Source organism: Formica exsecta, unplaced genomic scaffold, assembly GCF_003651465.1.
Source record: "Formica exsecta isolate Colony F162 unplaced genomic scaffold, ASM365146v1 scaffold2, whole genome shotgun sequence".
Classification (NCBI taxonomy): Eukaryota; Metazoa; Arthropoda; class Insecta; order Hymenoptera; family Formicidae; genus Formica; species Formica exsecta.
In genome coordinates, this window is record NW_021849297.1 from 3,810,714 (window position 1) to 3,830,287 (window position 19,574).

Consider the following 19,574-nt stretch of genomic DNA (forward strand, 5'->3'; position numbering starts at 1 on the left):
TTAGAATTGAGGATATCCGGGGTATTCTCGCGAACGTAAGAGAAAGAGAGAAAGAGAGAGATAGCAAGAAGAAAAAAGATACAGAGTGAAGTACATGTGTGCGCGCATATGTATCTGTGTGTGAGAAAAGAGGACAAGTCGCGTGAAAAGCCAGTCACGGGAAAGCGCAAAGTGCTCGACGAAAATCCCCACATGCGCATCCCGGAAATGCGGAAGGGATTGCATCAACCGGAAATGTTTTAATAATCTTACAGGGGAAAATTTTCCTTTTAACGGTAAATTATTTTAATAATCTCTTGCAGAGATGTATACGAATATCGAGCGGAAAAAGAATAGAGAATAAAAACGAAAAATATATGCTTGAGCAAATACATTTTTCAAATAGCGTGGGAATTTTTTTTTACAATAAAAATATTTTATGATTACGAATTATGTGTTTAACTTAATTCCGGGATAAACAGTTGCATCGAGAATAATTAAAATGAAACATCGCTGTTTCGTGAATAAAATACTTTTTCATGCATTAACCCGTTTCTCGTACGTTCGCTCATTTGATATCGCTATAATTAGGATTCCATTCGTATCATTACGTGATTATGTCGCCTGTACAAAGCTGCGATGCGTTACGTTAATTATGAACATGAATCAATCCTCATAGAATTTATTACATAACGGTATCATCAATGTAAATTATACGTACACAATGAAACCTCAAAAACGGATCGTGAATGTATGTACAATCACTCGAAGGTGAAACGTATTATCTGGAGAACAGAGTTGTATTATTCCGCGTGTCCATTTCGAGGATTACATCAACCGGAACGGTAGGTAGAAAATCTCGAAAAATTTTGAGATATAGCGAAAGCCTTTTATGGGTACAGCAAACAAGTAATTAAATGTTGTACACTAAATTAAACAGGCGATTAAAGAGAACCATATTACATAATATTAGGCTTGCAGTTACCGCCTTTGCGCTCACGTTAATGAAATTTCTTGCCTTGCAAATTAGCCCTTTGGCGAAGGAGACGGAATGTCAGTTACAGGAAACGCGCACAGGAACGTCGTCTCTCTATTCTATATTTGTCGTCGGTGCGTCGTGAAGCGGCTTCCTTTTCATAAACGAAAATTGAAATTTTCGCACAAAGCGATATGTACGAATATCGTGGGCGTCGCATTACGTACGTCAGTTATATGCGACAATAATTAATGTACTTATTAATTGAATGTAACGTTATCCCGAAGAAATAAGCTGCATTTTCAGGAATATTACAATGGTTTTAAATTGTTTAAACGTACCAATACCTTTCTTTTATGGTAGCTAAACACAAAAGCAAGTATATATTTTATAAATAATTTAGATTATTTATCCTTAAAATATATGAATCTGAATACTATATATACACACACATACACATACAATAATAATCACGATTTTTAAAATCGTTAATCGAATATAAACACGTAGCATTTGGTTCGGAAATAGAACGCATAATTGCATACGGGAACACGTCTGTCGTATGTTACGGATTCCGGAAATCTCCGTAATGGAGAAATTCCGAGGTTGCATTTACGCGTCGGCAATGATTCCGGTCCTCTCTCGCATGATTTTAATTTGCAGCAAGCACTCGCAGGTGTTCCCCGATGTGTTCCGATGAAGAATCAACGGGACCGTAAGAGCTTTTATTCACCGAGATCCATTACGCTTTTCACGACTGCTGTGGGGATTATGAATAATTTAAAAGTATTTGCTTTTCTGGTACACAACCGGTTGAATTAATAACTGATGGATAGTGGAGAACGGTCCTCGTTATTATTGGCTAAAGAGCGGCGAACCGCTCGATTTTTCGCACTGTTTATTGAAGACTGAATTGACGATGCGAATATGACGATACAAACTGTGGGTTTTAATAAACTTTGCAGTAAACGAATTTCCAATTTTGTATCGAAATTTTTAAGGAAGTCTACTTAAAGTTGAGATATCTGATTTTTGCCATAAATAAAAGATACATGAGTTGATAGAAGTAATAATTTTTATTATCTTTATATAAAACTCGAGATAATATAAATATTCAGATTTTTCGATTATCACGATTTATTGAGCATCCTGTGCTTTAAGTACTACAAAGCTTGTCTCGTTACGATATCGCGTTACATGAGGGTTTGGGGCGCAAAATCGGTAAATAGAACGGACGTTTCGTACACTACAGAGATACGCTATTGAAAATATAAAGGTGTACTGGTTAAGCATAATTAAGAAAGTAATTACAGAGCTCGGTGATGGTATTAACAGAGTTTTATCGGAAATGTAATTACGGTATATTGTGTTACACTGCATGTACAAATATAAGAGAATGAACATTTATTCAGATTTTTTCTTCCCTCTTCGTTGTCTATGTCGGTTTACACTCAAGTAAAACGGAGCCTGTTTTTCATAATTCGTATAAATTAAGCGGGAACAGTGTTGTTCTCGGGGACGCTTTCTCGCGCATGCGCAGCGCATTGGTTGAGAAATCCAGCGACGGCATATGTAGTACATATTTGTGTACGTACATTACTTACAATAATATGTTTAATGCCAGAAATTTTTTAAGCTAATTATAATCGTCTTTTATTAATTTTTTATTATTTATTTGTGATTCATTAATTTGTAGAACATTTTAGATTATTCTTAACATTATCTGAGCAGAGGGCTTAACAGTACCCTTTTTCTTATAAATTTGACACGTATCTTAAGAGAAAGCGTCCCTGAGAACAACACTGAGCGGGAAGAAGAAGAGAAGATGCAAAAAATATACTCGATGCAAAGATCAATAATTTATATTTAACTGTGAACTATATAACATATTTATTAATAGATGATGCTTGTAATAACTACGTTCTTTTTCTAGCCGTGTTCTTAAAATAAAAGTTTTAATCAATAATGGAGCATATTTTTCATCGCTTGTTTAATTAACGATAATTCTATCTTTTTCTTTAATTTATTTTAAATATTTATTCATCACTTTAATTTAATACTCAATAATCTCGCCGTATAATGATATTTTTCATTGCGATTCAAAAGGTGTGAAAAACATCGCCCCGAGTCATCTGGCGGTCGCTCTGTAATACCGATCACGCTTTGCTAGTTTCTCTCGCGGTTACCAAACGGTACTATCAGATGGCGCCATCAGACGCGTCGTTTCGAACTCGCGCGAAAAATCATTTCGAAAGTTTTTTTAATAGTTCGCGAGGATGCGGAGAGCGCGACATCGTCTTGGCCCATCGGGCCGAAAATTACTCGATTTTGAGATGTCTAGGATCATCTGTCTGCGTAATATCAGGATCAGTTATGAGCTGAATCATGAGTGGGAGCAATTGAATCAAGAGATTTGGGTATGTGCGGCATAAATTGCTTTTTATCGCGTTTTTGCAACGCCGTACTTTTTTGCCCTCGCGACTCGGAGCGTGATGTTTGCGCGAAAATAAACCTTATGCGAACTTTATATAAAATACAGAATCGCATACGACCGTAAAATTATGGCGAGCGATAGCTCGTTCCGAAAAGGCTTTAATGATCGATCTTGTACCAATCTTTTGAAGCACATTGATGCGTATTTTTCGTATAAGCTATTTGTTTTGAATGAGATGAGAAAATTTTATGAATTCGAACCAAATGATCCGTCTGATCTCGAAACACTTGTTATTTAAATGATGTACAATACTAGAATTCGTCTCACATCTTATTCAAAGTAAATATATGATATTTTGCGATAATAAATATCATATGGAATAAATGTGTGCAAATCGATGGTATGGAACACATTAGTAATGAGTCTTTAACCTGTAATAAAAAATTTATTGGATAATTAATCTTGTATCATAATTTTGTAACTTAATTGTTATCTGGAATTATTTTGGGAAAAATGGAGAACGGAGGATGCATATTAAGTATTTATACGACATTTGATTGATTATTTTTGATATTAAATTAAATCGGATACGAATTTGATATTTTATTGAAATTGATTGTTCTAATTTAAAAGGAATAAAATTTTATTTAATTTTGGTTATATTAATCTATTATCGCAGATGAGTTCAAAGTTAGCTCGCAAAATAGTCTTTATCTGTGTATTTGAAAATAATTGTGTGCGATATCAATCATTCTTTTTGCTTGGAGAATTCATTTCCGATTCTAATTTTTTTTATAAAGCAACAGGGGCCGAGTTAATAGACACTCGACGCCATCCGGCGTTCATTTCGAAAACGCCACGCGACTCGATCGATGTATACTAGCTTTGTCGGTAAATGCTATCTCGATAACGCAGCTCCCTGTGTATCCCTTTGACTATCGCACATGCAGTATATACTCTCTTTCGTCGTGTTTGCCGATGACTCTGTTCTGATGAAACGCATATCATACAATTAATTGCAAAATAATTGATATGAACAAAAACAGATATTCTCATATAACGTCAACTCTGATCCGACGACACATTGACTTTATTGAAATTTATTGTTGGACGGGGAGCAATTATATATGTAGCGTGATAACCGGTCTGGAAATCGCAGTCCTTTGGAAACAACGCGGTCGTTTATTTGTTCGAGAATATTCAGTCGCGTGGAAACTGTGAATGCTAATAAATGGAAATCACACAGTGGAACGAGCATTTGTTGTAATGCTGTGCGTTTACGAGATGATGATACATGGCTAAAATGCGACCGCGTTATCGACTGAAATTGAGAGAGAACGAGGTCCGAGAGAGAGATGTCAGGTTGATTCTGACTAAAATAATTGTATAAATATTTCGGGAAAAGAATTTTTTAAATGTTGCAAAGCGTGTGTGCACGCACGCATAATTATGTGTATTATCTCTTGGGGAAAAATTGATCTAGAAGCTATTTTTTAAACTTATAGGTAGATGACAGAAACTATATTTTTTTCTATTGAAAATGATATTTGGAAACTCCACATTTATCAAAGAATCTGGATTTCTACATTCATAGCTACACATGTATATATAAATGCCGATTTTGTTAATGAGTTTCGAGAACTTTCCTATTTCTCACTTTTAATATAATTGCAGTATTTACTGCTAAATATCTTTTTAGACTTTAGACTTATTAGATTTATTATGAATAGACTTACATAAATAGCATTCATTGAACAGAATTGATTGATATTATGCGAAATAGTTTATATGATTATCTTTATATGAAATGTTGGAAAATTCCATTTACTCAATTAAGGAAAATAGTTTGCCATGATTCAACAAAAGTAATCTATTATTATCGGAATGCTTTTGAAACGCCTTTAACCTATCACGATTATCGCGATTGAAATTCTCTTTTCCGAAAAATCGTAATTTTCAAATATATTGGGCATTATTGTAAAAATCGAAATCATTTGTAATATTTATTTTCAAATGATGACATTAATATTTTTACAATATTCTTAAATATCTCATAATGACAATTAAATGAATTTTTATCTGCCTGTAATTAACGGATTATTATTTTTGTATTATCTCGGAATTCTCTTGTTATGAATATAATATCACGTATTAACATTTCCGAATTGAATTTTATTAGAAAGCGTTTCTCATTTTATTTACTCGAAAGCGGATGATGAATTTTTCAGACAAAAGCGCGAGCCTTGTCTCATCGCATTTCGATCGATTTATTTACGTGCGCAAGACGGAGATTCCCTCATCGAGATTTGTCTATTTTTGGTTAGACCTGCGATTGTCCTCTCCTCCTGGTGCGCGCAATTGATTTTAGCTCCCGGGAACTCTCCATAGCGTTGCCGAGGCGTGGTAAAGCTCACGATTGAAACAACCGACCGATTCGCCAAATATACGCGGCGCGTATATTTAGCTGGAAAATTGAATCCGTGCCAGGATACAGCCCTGTAATCCGATCCTCTCTCCGCCGGCGAAGGGGGATGCTCTCGCGTTCCCGCAGGATTCGCTCGCTCTCGCGTCGTCCGCCTGAAAATAATTACTCTTATCAAAGAACCCGCGAGAGAGCGAAAGAATCGAATTCGCTTGTTCAGCGAAAGCGGGATTACAGGACAATCTCTAGCTCGCAACGCGCGCATTTTCCTCTCTACCTCTCGTTCAATAATAACACCGTTGAATTATGTAGCGTGATAGCGTGCGACATTTAGCTTTATAATTATAACGTGTGTCAATAGCAGGTTAATATTGATTAAAATGTATTAATTTAACATTCCAACTTTCGTTGCTTTTATTATAAACTTTTAAAATCTTTCAATATTTCAATTTGTCAATTAATATTCAACATCTTGATAACTCGGTGCGATATGAAATTACCGTTAAAATCAGTTAAAATCAGTTTTAAATTAAATAAAAAATGAACTTTTATCTGTCTATGAAATCTTTATATACATGAATTGTCAATATTATGTCATCGTAATTAAATCTGGTTGTAAATACGTTCATCGAATCAATTTCAATGTTGTTAAAGAGAACTTCTAAATTAAAATTTATAGTATAAATAATATATCATGTTGCAAAATTGATACAAATAATATATCAAGACTATTTTTGTATGTTGTCCTGTAAGTTGAATCAGACGGATGCTATCCGTGTCGGGGAAAGAGATTCATATCTATCGAGAAAAATGTCTAGGAAGCACACGATCTGCTTTGATATATGAAAGGCTGCACGTGGGGATAATTAGTATCATGTTAATTATGCGCTTATCGAAACTCGAGACCTATCACACACACACCTCCATGAATTTAATCTTTATGTAAATATCTTTCGCTTTTCTCCTCGCTTCGTTTCTGACTTGGGACATGAAAGAACATCCTCTTTACGTGAATTCTTGGACTTTACCTTTCCGTCATGTACACGAGAGAAATTCAATGTGCGCGCATATGTTTAAACATGACTGTGTTTACGCGCATATTAAGATGTCTCCTTAATTTCGACGCAGATCGGGAATCAGAAGCACGAGAAGCCTTCATGAATTCCGATTGATTATTGATCTTTAAACAAAATTGAGAAATATATCTGGAGAAAATGTTTATAACGGAAGGTGCGAGCCAAGTATTCAGACGAATTAATAAATTATCAATCTTTAACAATCTTTATATTGTGATGCAATAGATGTGTTAATCAAATGGAAAAAAGGCTTAGGATCTGCAGTTAAATGCCTTCAACAATGTCTTCAAAATAATTGAAGAAAATAAAGAAAAATGGCAATAAAGTGGAAAAAACGTGGTATATTGTGTCTCAAAAAGGTATAGAAATTCATATTAAAGAAGAACTTGCGTAATTCTTAACAGTTTAAGGATATTGCCTCAATTAATGGCGTCGGTCACGCTGTTAATGCGGGTCCCGGATAGGTTTGTCATTATTAAAAATCCGTCCAATTTGCTTTATTCTATCCACGGTTTGCTATTTTAAACGTAATGTGACTCATAAATATAAATTATAACCTATATAAATTGTAAAATATTTTAACTCTTTTAACAGAGAGAAAAAGAAAGAGAAAAAGCATAGATATATTTTGGGGTACGCAGATAATAACCTAAGATTAGAAAGATTTATGTTTAGCTTATCGAGACGTCAGTTACTGTCAGCTGTAATCTATTCGGCGTATTTTATTAACTGTTTCTAAGGGATAAAAAGATTTGATTACCAACGGAAATTAAAATTAATTCTAAATCAAACTTTTTAGTACGAACGTATAATTCGAATAAAGTTGCATTCTAATTTAAGAATAAAATTGCAAAATCGAAAAGAATATATAAAAAGAATATATATACATGAAATATTTCAATCGTCATATAACTTTTTTTTTTAATTCAATAATAATTATCTTTTTCGACAAAAAAGTTTCGCCGAAATTCTCGATTCGAAGCTGGTTCAGATAAATTTGTTACTTTTGTTATCTCCGACTTTCTCTTCGGAACGTAGACAGCTCGGAATTTCCGCGCAGCTCTTTTTACCGCTGCTTCATGGATTTTATTTTGCAGCTGCGTCTAAGAAACATTCGACCTTAACGGAAAAGTCAATTCATCAAAGCGTCATTGCACTTGCCTCGCGATTTGCAAAAAATTACACTCGCGTTACTCGCTATTCATAGTCAAGCGAATAACTTTTACGTAGCGTGCCTGTTATATTATCTGAAAAATATAATAAAAATTACGAAAAGAAAACATCAAAGAAAATTCCTTCGACAAAATTAGTTCGTGCATTTTAACACAAACAATTTTTCTTTATTTTTGTTAGTTTATTCTATATTAAACAGCTTTTTTAAGAGGATTAAAGCATTCTCATATAATTAGCGGTGAGCTTAGAGAAACTTTATGGTTCGTTGGTACTCTTAAGCATGACAAACGTGCCATTTGCCCGATTTCTACTACCTTACCGTGTTATAATTGTATACTTTGTTACCTAATCTAATTTAATCTGGTTAAAATTATATAAAGTATTACACACGCGAAAGAAAATATTTTCTGTACATTTAATAAGTTTTTTTTTTTTTTTTTCGACGCCCTTTATCACAAGAGCGCACAACTCGTTTTACCCACGAAATTATCATGACATTTCGAACTCTACACTACGAACAAAAGCTGCACGCTTTCTCGAACGCGCTACTATATTTTACCACACAATATGTGTTTTAAGAGGAAAAAGAACGCGAGCGTGTCCGCCCCTTGCGCGAGATAAAACGTTCGTGGCGTGCATCGCGTGCTCGCTACTTGTCGAGCTGTCCTCGTTAATCCGGCCGCTGTGTATGCAGCCTTAAGGTCGTCATGATATATCGGAAGCAGTTATAAAATCACGTAAACTAACTTTGAAAAACTTAAAAAGGCTTAAGCAGGCATTTAAGCATGTTTTGTGAGAATTCAGAGAGCGTAGTTTTTACCGATACAGCTGTTCAAACAGAAAAGTGTGAATGAACTCTATCATGCGATACATACATACATTTCACTTAATCTTTTTTTTTTTTTATTATGGATGTTATAAAAGAAACTCGAGATTTTAAAAAAAATAAAAAGATTAAATTGCAATTTTCTCAACGTCATGATAATTTATTCCGCATTGGTAATATTAATGCATATATTGTATTTTGCATTTCCGTTTTACTCTCTTGAGTCGCGTGGAAATTTGAGTTAAATAAAGAGCCGTATCTCATCGAACGCGGATTTTAGTATTCTTACCGAAAATTAATTATTCGCACTGTTGCAACCTTGGCACTCTTCGCTCGCTGCATCACTGACACGCGGATAAGATATTACAGGTGTGAAACATGGTATCCGCGTGACAGTACTTTTCGACGAGCCTAACTTTAGATTCTCGGAAATATATTTCCGAGAATCTAAAATATATTTGGGGCACTCTTGTGAAAAAGAAAGAGAGAGAAGGAACACAAAATCTTCTATGTTTTTCTTTGGAAATATTCCGCCGAATGATTGTAATATAGTTTCTATTAAAAATTGCTTTAATTATTGGCGATTAGTGGACGGCATTCTTTTGCTTGAAATACCTGCCGCCGACGATCGCGGATTGAAATCTCAAGACGTTTACGAGCCTTCAAAGAGCTTTTAAAATCGTAATAGCGCGCATCTATTAAAGTAACGGCCCATTAAGAAAGAAAAACTCTTTCGCCGTAATTACATGATCAATCTTTTAAAAAAACATCCGCGTCGACAACACGTGGACGATGACGGCTGAATCGTTAACGGGCGAGAGTAATATTTTTGAGAGCCTCTAAAAAAGGATTTGCGAATAACGGGTAGTTTGGAATTTTATGTCTCGTAAAGTCTTGTACTTGGACGCAAATATTGGAAATAATACAGATCGTACTCCAACTGTCTATTTAAATTCGCGTAATTATTTCGTAAATTAATTTTGCAATTTTTTTCGCGCGCACATGAGCGCGACAGAGGATACACATCGATTAGTGATAGTTCATTATCGTTGTTGATCAATATCGATTAGAGGCTAGCCAACAGTTTGTCGGTCGGCTGCGTTATTGATCGGACGAGCAAATTCGCGTACAGTGCGGTGGCATCGGTTGAATCATGTTACGCAATACGGCAGTGACATTTCTCATTATAGAAGCTTTGAACTTGTTTATCTCAGTTTATGATAAATGTCACTTGCATGTTGCGTAACACGCTTCTATTGTAATGGGACGAGACACAATGTAGAAAATTAAATTCCACGGGATAGCTGACATAAAAGTAGATTCCGGTTGTTTTTTTTTTTTTTCCAATTCACATCGCACAATCCTAATAGGACGGAAGTTTTTAAATCCGCTTTCCACGTGTCAAGCGAGATTATCGCGATGTTAGTAAGAGTCACTACGTTCGCCGGTAGGTTCTCAACGCCGTACGCTCTCGTAGTCGTCATGGAAACGCCTCTTTGAGATTCTCCCTCGAGTCGAGTGTAGGCAGTTAGCAAAGAAGAAGGTACACAGGATGTAAGGTCGATTCTTAGGAAAATGATACTGCTCTCTCCCGTAATATCGAATAATATAAATTGGACGATAAATCTAAACGATGTGGAATCTATAAACGTGCTCGTGTATTAGTCAGCGATTTGTCTTTGCAGCTTCAATCTGCTTCGGAGATGTTTCTTTAAAAGCGAACTTCATCGCTGATACAAAAGTATATTGCGAACATTTCGATTTATTCGATTAACTCGTGCGATTTTTTTTTTTACTTTTGATAACAGACTTGTCTATTTTCGAAAGCTGAATCTGGGCTCTTTGAAATCGATAATGACTCGGATAGAACGGCATCTTTCCCTCTATAAACGGCAAGATGTTCTTTTATTTTCCTCCATTAGAAGGGTGATATCGATGCTTAAAGGAATCGTCCTTCGTTGGAATTAAGGGATATAGAAAGGATAAATCCGGACGAAGACTTGGAACGATCCTCGCGAAATCCCGAGCGACGAGCGATTCATCGTACTTTTTTACCCGATCGGATCCTCTTCGTGTCACTCTTCTGTCGCTTAGTACTGGCTTATAGGACTCCGGCCTTCGAAATCCGCGGCAAGGATCCGATGTATCGTAAAAAAAAAGGGAAAAGTGTTGGAAAATCGAAGATGACCTATAAACTGGGATGTCATCGTCGCGATATAACGACCGGTATGCGACTCGTTCTTCGTTTCCTCTTTCTAAGAAAATATTTTATAGTCAAATCGAGCATGTAGGTACTGGATTTTTCATTAAAAAATATGCTTGTACGATTTTTTACAGCGTATTTGTCGTCTTCTTCTTTTTTGCAATATTTTATTTCATTTTGTCGATTTCGCATAGCTTATTGTACTTAATTTTTTTTCTTGTGATCTTAATTTTAATTTTAATTTAGGAGACTCACACGTTTTTTATTGACATCAAAATCTGATTATATAATTGTGATAGATATTTGTGTGTTTGGGGCCTAATAAGAAATATAATTTATTTACGAGAGATTCATATTTGAAATTAATGTTATCGGACGAAAGTAAAATTGTCGTTAATATTTAATAACGTATAATAATTGGATAACAGTAATAATATATCATTGATACATTTATATAAGCTGTAGATTGTATAACTAGGCCGTTAATCAAATATTCATTAGATGCAGTGTCATTTAATTATTAGATTCATTCGCGATTCATCGCGCACGGTCCCACCGTCAGAATTTCTATTATGTTAATCGTTAGATGCGACACTGTTCGTGTCGTCTATATTATATTATCATCGCGCAGATAATTATCTCCGGCAACTAATGCCGCGTTTTGCCCCCGATATAACGAGCGAGAGCGTGGATCCCCCGGCCCATATATTCATAATGCCTTGCTCCTGCATCCCGCGCGATACTTTGTCGCTCGCCCTTTTCATTCCCTCCCCTCAAGATCCGATAAATTTATCCTTCTCGATCTTTCCTCCGTCCAATCCGCCCGCCCTCTCTCTTTCTCCTCCCTCGGGGACCCTTCTCTCGTCGCCCCGCGTTTTCGTCCGTGAGGTCGGACGTGAAACATTTATAGTGTCAGGACCGTGTAAACCGCCGACGAGAGATAGAAGGTGCCGGCATACCAGGACTCTGAATGGCGTCGTCGGGTGTGCGCGCATGTGCGTTCCAGCTGCAAAACGCACGTCCACGCGTGGAGGGTTCTAAAAATACGCGCGCGCGCGCGCGCGGCCATCCCGAGTGCACTTGAAACTGCAGCAGCAGCAGCCGAGTTCGCGGGAGAGAAAAAAGAAATGGATTTTACGACACCCGATTCGATATCGCGTGCGCTGCTCTTCGAGGAAACGTAAACATGAAAAGTGCATGTATATACTTTGAAAAGGATCTCGATTGATTGAAACTCGGACGATCAGACTTTTGGTTGATTATACATGTCTAAATAATTGTCCCCTTATAAGGCACAAAGATAACGATAATTAGTCAAATGGCGTAACCAGAGAATAATTTATTATATCGATTCAAAGCCAAGTCGCGTAGAGAAAAAGAGAGAGAGAGAGAAAGATGATTTTCTATTTATAGTCCTGTTTGAAAATGTACGAGAATAACCAACATCCGTGAAGTTTTTCGTAATTTTTTCCTCTCATAACATCTGCGAACTTTTATCGATCTCTTTTTATATACATCTCCTTCCTGAGAAAGCATGAACTTCAGTCGTGGCTTATCACTCGACGTTATGGTGAACTGCATTTATTTGATATTTCCTTAGATATCGTGCGCGCGATATGTTTTATAGTCATCCATGGTAAATGCGCCGTGAATATATCCCGTGGATGAGGATATCTCTATATTTCCACCGTCGCTAGCTATCACGTCGACGAGAAGGTACATCGAGATCCCTTTCCATCTGGAGGGCGTTCTGCCGCGTTATTCTAAGCACTATAGCTTTTGCACCCTCTCGTCCCATCTCTTGGTTTCTATGGTGATCTGAAGAGGGGTTGCGTCCCCCGTGAGAGAGAATCACCCCGCAGGTTGATTGTCGGTAGTGTATGTATGTATATATATATATATAGCTCGCTATATATATATATATATATATATGCGAGGCGATCCATAAACGGCGAAATACTTCCTACTTCTTGCGTACACAACTACTCGGCAGACGATTCGTTTGCGGTTTATCGTTTATACTTTCCCTTATTCCTTCGTCATCGCTCGTTATCGGAGAAAGTGTTAACGCAGAATAACGAGGTAGATCGATTCGCGATAAACTATAACGAACTGGGAGCTGGGAGGGCTCTTTAAACAAGTTTCGGCAGCGCGTGTCTATTTGTCAGTATTACGAGGTTTTGCGGATTTGTGTTGATAATAACGGATGCGCCACATTTGGGCGAGAAAAATCCCGCGTTCCATCCCGTTCGCAAGGGTTATAAATTGTAATTGCCGGCGACTGGACCATCGCGATATCGCGCCTTTCACATTATTCGTCCCTCCATGGCGCGGACTCCTATCCCTGGCCACGTTCCAGGGGGATAAATTGAACGGGATTTCGTTGTGTCTCCCGCAACTTCCTCCCCGACAGCTCTTCCGCCGAACTTTTGCCGCGCGCTCTCGCTCGTCAGTCGGTTCCACTTGCACGAACTTTCGTTGACTTTATCGAACCGGACGAATGCGGCGAACGCGCGACGAGACTGAAATAGTAGTCTACCGCTCTAGACGACGATGTAACTCGGGCTTGTCAGCGCCGTCATAATTACAGACCGCGATCGATAACTTATCACTCGGAAGCTCGGAAGCACGTACAACTAGTCTACCCAAAGAGTTAATAGCTCTTGAACAAATACGATACAATATTTCGTAATTTTTGCTGTTTTTTTTTTTTTTACACATGTATGGCTTTTGATGATTTATTATATAAAAAAAGAAAAAAATATATTGCAATCTTCTCTTTAAAATTAACCGAAAGAATTGTCAAGTAATAATTCATGTATGTATAAAGTAAAATTATTTTCTAAAAAGTCTAAAAATCACGTAATACAGCTAGACACACATACGTCGGATATGTAATTAATTATCTTTGATAGTCTTGTGGGAGCGGAGAGATAAATATCTCTTCTACAAAGTTTAAATCGCTAGGAGAGTTGATAAAATTTTGAAATTCTATTAGATAGATAATCCATAGAGATTATACGCGTGGAATCTTATTAAGATGATATGCATACTTGCGCAAAATACGGATTATTCAATCGATGCAGTATTTCTTACGTTGAAATGTTTCACAGCATATTGATTAAAATCATGGAATTAGCGAAGAGGACATATTGCAAGCGTGCTTATCGGGAAAGACGATGGGAAAAAGTATCGTTTATACGAATAGGGCAATAAGAAACAATAATGAGCACGCGATGCGTGAGTGCGAAGCACGAATAACGAGCGATGAACAATTTCGCAATTCTGTGTAATTGCTTCGCTTCAAGAAAATTGTGAAAGCAAGCGAGAAACCGATTATCTCTTCCCGTATCTACGAACGTCTTTCTTTCGAACAATTTTAGATTGATTTCGCGCGTTAAAGAAAGATCTAAACATTCTTACTTTTTGCTGCAAAGAAGTATTGAAGCTAAATAATACGAAATATATATAATTACATAAAATCGCGTAAATTATAATATATAAGAAAGTATATACTGAAAGAAAAAAATTATTATAGTTATCATAAATTATAGTTATTTTTGGCGGCAATTATATTTAATATTATTATTACTAACATATACGTTATTATTATCAACACACACACATTATAATAGTAATAATTATAAAAATAGAAACCTCAACTATAATCTTTTTTATTATACAATTATAGTTTATCCTTTTTCTCAATGTATGAAAAAAAATCCCACAACATATCTTTTTACAGAAAAGAGAAAAGATATTTTAGAAAACACTCACACACACACACGACTAATTTTATTTCTCAAGTAAGATTATTTTATTGAAAAAAAAAAAAATCATAAATATACACGTACACAAAAGCATATATACACAGTACATAGATAGAGTCTTGAATGTGGTGACAAAATGCTTTTAACAAGACAGTAGTCGTATCTTAGTGAATAAAGACGTCGGTATACGCGCGCATGTATAAATAAGAGGATGTGTTTGCCGAAACGTCAAGTGTAAATCCTGAGTCAATCGCGTCGCACAGTCTCACCGGGCTTTGATTAACCGCGCGTATGCATACATATATAGATGCACACATACGTGCGCTCCACATCGAGATCGAGCTCGAGTCTCGCAGTAGTACGCGAGGGCGACCGCGCGGCGGCGCTGAGATCGGCGTGTCTGGTGGCGTCGCTAGTGGTCAATGGCGCCGGTTGATAGCGGGATCGTTGTTAGTCACGTCGGGACCACGTACAGTGACGGTCGTGGAGATAGAGAGTCGCAAAAACTCGATAGACAGAGACAAAAACGCGGAACGATCGCGAGAAGAAAGCGATATCGTGGACGGGAAGCATCGCTGTGAGAAAGAGAGAGAGAGAAAGAGAGGGTGACAGAAAAACAGCGGGCGGGCGTATCCAGTACAACGCCACCGTTCCATTCTCGTTTCAGCAGCATTAAAGCTCCAACGATTCGTGCGCTGCTAATTCCGGTGCGTGGGTCCATTGGTGCGCGCGCGTGCGTGTATGTATTATCGCGTGTGTATCTTCTACCTCGTTTCGGTGAGTGCGGGATTCTAGGAGGCGGACGTGCGTCGTTGGTCGTGTCGATCTCGTTTTTTTTTTGTGCCCTCGACATCTCCGCGACGGAGGGACGAGGCGTCGCGACGAACAACGCGTCATAGTAGTGTGCCTAAACGCGGAAAGGAGAAGAGATAGGAGTGTGCCCGTAGAGAGGAAGAGCATAAGCAGGCAGCGTAGAAGAGAGGCGGCGGTGGAGGCGGAGGTGGGGGAGGCGGCGGTACGGAGTGACGGATTTGTTTTCTTGCACAACGGTGGAGCAAAACGGCCTCAAACTGTGGGGCTCTGGGGCGTTTTTCCTTCCTCCGCAAGGGATGTACTACCCTGTAAGTGTTCCGTTACTATTTTATGACCGACGAAAATGAACGTAGCTGTACGCGCTGTACGCGCTGTACGCGTACGAGCTCGTCTCTCTTTCCTTCGAGCTCTCGTTTTCCGCTCGATGCTCGATGAAAATAAGCGAACGTACCGCTGTACATTCTTACGCCCCTGTCTCGTTCGCGACGAGGAAAAGCTCTCGAGAACGGGTCGGTTCGATAGGAGGCGCCGGGTCGACGGACCACGCTCTATCCGTCGGCGCGATTCATTCGCGAAACAATCGGACAGAGTGGCGGGAAGAATGCCCTTTATCAAAGTGATCGTGAGACGAACGATTGTATTCTGAAATAACACTCGAATCCGTTCGCATTCACGCGTCAATCTTCCCATAATGCGATCATTTAATTCTGTTCTCTCTTATTTGGACTTACGTTGAAACTAACAAATAATTAGTAGTAGTATACATTTTGTAGCTCTTTTTTTTTTCACGTATAGCTTTAAACATGTGACTTTTTTTGAATCGGCACGATACGTCGTGCTTAGCACGACTTTCATCGATCCGCCGTTCGTGTCTATTCCACCGGAGCCTTCGCGTCCTTTTTTTTCTCTTTCCATTCGATTCTCGTTGCTTCTTCGTCGCACCAACGCGGACGGGGCGCACAAAATCGCGTGAAAGCGGTCCGACGCGGTAAATGTCCTTGAGCATCGCTGGCTCCGTTCGTTGTCTCTTTTCCAGCGTGAATCTTTGTTCCTCCGTAGCCGAAATTACAATATTGTAGGTTATGTTCGGCTTGGTGCTGTAAACGAACGGCGAAAGAGACAAACCGATGAAAGAAAGAGAGAGATAAAGAAAGAGATATATATATGAAGAGAAAGGGAAAGGAGATGAGGGAGCGTGGGAAAAAGCGAGACAGCGTTATTCTACTGGCTAGCTCGTTTTCGGAGCAACGCGGACGGAGGGACGCCTTGATCGTCGACGGCGCATGGCTCTTGTATTAGCGAAAATGAACGTGAAATCGAGAAAATGCTCTCCGATTCGACGGCGAGAGAGACGCTCTGCCGTTTGACGCTGCGCGTCGCGTTAGCCAGTGAAAGTTAAATAGCCGCGTGTCTCTCGCTGCTGCTAATATACGATAATTGAATAAATAATATTCCGCGGTAAATAACGTTCTAAGATTTTTAGCGGGATTAGCCGAGGTGTAAATGGTGACGCTGTAATATTTTTCGGCGAGAAAACCAATGACAGTTGTTGCAAAATAGCTAAAAATACGGTTTCTTCAACAGATGGCATACCATTATGGATATGTTTTTTCGTGAGAAAATATTGCAGTGTCATTCGCTTTGAAGTTGAAATTAGTCTTTATTCACAGGATTTTAAGGATGATTAGTTGGTTTGTAAAGGTATCGTGGAATTTCAAAGAATGGAATATTGTTTCATAAGCAGATAAAAATTTTGAAAATTTTTTATTGGCGTACTTTAAAACGAGATGTATATGCGCCGACACACACATATACAAATTAATATAAATTCCTTGCGTGTCGAGAATCGTGCAATAATATATTGGCAATAATATAATAGAAAATCATTAATTAAATAAATTTGATTCTCTTCCTAAGAAAAGAAAATTAAAATATAACAAATTAAATATGCATTTAATTATTTCTGTAATATATTATATTACAGATAAAACGATTTGTAATATAATGAGAGCTTTCGTAAATCGTTACTACTTAAAATAAAACTTGATACTAAATTATAATTTTATACTCACATATATTTAATTGACTAATACATATATATAAAGAAAGCAAGGAAATGCAAAGAAAAAGAGAGACACGATGTGTATATATAAAATCATAAGTATAAACGAGGTTAATATTCCACTTTCTCTTCCAACATATATCCAGAAGTTTCCGCATTTTTTTTGTATCTCTCTCTTTCTCTTTATTATCATTATATTTAAAATAACAAAACCGCAGGTGTTCCAAAATTTTTATTTGAGCGGAGGTAACAGAACGCGTGCGCACATGCAACGAGTAGCTCTTGTTGGGGCTATGCATGTTATTTTTGTATACGATATTCCATATATATATATATATATATATATATAATGTTCTCTCTCGAGAGAGAGCACGCAGGTAGACGCTCTATAAAACGAAGCGGAGAATACCGGCTTTTCCGGACCCGAAGCCGACGAACGGTCCCCCGCGCCGCTCGCACGAAAGGCAGACCTCTTCTTTGTTCGCACAGCCGTCGGTAGAGGATTGAATTTCGCTCACAATGTGAAGCTGACCTTTTTCTTTCTCGTCCTCGGTAGGCCGTGTACAACGTTTGGTCGCGCTGTGTTGGTTTTACCAGGAGAAGGACTGCTCGAAACTGTAATTTACCGACCGTCCTCGGGTCGAGGATCGAGGGAAAAGAATGCGGTATTTTCGATTGCCTGTGTCGTATCTCTTCGTATCTCACCTAACGGTCGAACCATCTGGAAAATTCAACGCCGATCGATATCGCGCGCCGAAAACCCGACATCTAGCAGATCGCGAATTTCTTTACAACCTTAGAAGAGTAAATAAAGTCGCGCGGTGAAGAGAAATATTTGCGTTGAACGATACATAACACGCGGCGGGTTGCCAGTTTTGTTTATTCTTTCATTTCGTCTTCAACGTCTTTCGAGTAACTTGGTTTTACGTCGTGTTCGCCGCTTGGAAAATGATTTAGTATATTTTTTGTTATATTTTTTTTTTCATTAAAGATATGCAAAATATTGTCATACACAGTTTTCATTTTTTATTGAATTTTTTGCCTTTTTTAACTTTCACGCCAATAAAATAATTCTCTTTCGCTTTGTATGAGACAGACAACAGTTGGCTAGTTGCAAGTGTAATCGATTAGTTTTGTTGGCTGCGATAAATGTTGCGTGTGTTATACCTTACAACACAAAGTACAATAATTTGAGAATGCGTGTCTCGTCGCTTTCGCAGCGCCTTTCTATTTCGCCGATAGAATCGACCACGTGTTTACCTTTACGCGCCACTCTCGAGGTGCGTGTGTTGGTATCGCGCTTTCTCACAACATTACGTTGCGTCACGCAGTGTAGCCGGTAGCTACATATATCTCTTACTTTTTTTACACGCTGGATAGATACAGGTTTGTTGGCGGTTTTACACAGTCGCGAATCAGGTGGAATATACCGATCAGTGATTTGATTTATCCTCACATTACCTGCGACCGATTTGAATATAACCCGATTGAAATTGCCCATAGTATTAAACTGGATTAAAGTCAAGATGATATATTATCATACGCCCGGATAGCAGATTTTGCATCGACTTGGCTATGAAAATAAATCATTGTATCTTGATGCGTATTTGCACGATGTAATAAGGAGACTTATATTCTGTATCGAAAAAAATATATCCCAGAGTTTGACAAAATTTTACCTTTGACAAAAATTTATATATGCGACAACATGCGTTACGTTATTATTACAAAGATTGTGTTGATGCCTGATATATGATATGTAAATAATAAAAAAACAGCTAACTCTTTTTTCCTAATGATTTGGCTATCCAATTCGATGCCCATATATTTTATAAAATTT

The 19,574-nt window shown here is 37.7% G+C and overlaps 1 protein-coding gene across 9 annotated transcripts in view; it reads left to right on the forward strand.

Annotated features, from left to right (window-relative positions):
• LOC115234522 (RNA binding protein fox-1 homolog 2) overlaps positions 1 to 19,574 on the forward strand; it is a 262,018-nt gene that overhangs the window by 97,816 nt on the left and 144,628 nt on the right. For 6 of the 9 annotated variants that reach the window (XM_029805660.1, XM_029805661.1, XM_029805666.1 and 3 more), the window contains exon 1: positions 15,289 to 15,980. The exons of 2 other annotated variants lie outside the window; for them this stretch is intronic. In XM_029805660.1, coding sequence (XP_029661520.1) covers positions 15,969 to 15,980 — 12 coding nt within the window. In that variant the 5' untranslated portion in view covers positions 15,289 to 15,968. Of the gene's footprint in view, positions 1 to 15,288; positions 15,981 to 19,574 lie in introns of those variants that run through there. One more of the 9 variants, XM_029805665.1, reaches the window with a different exon arrangement.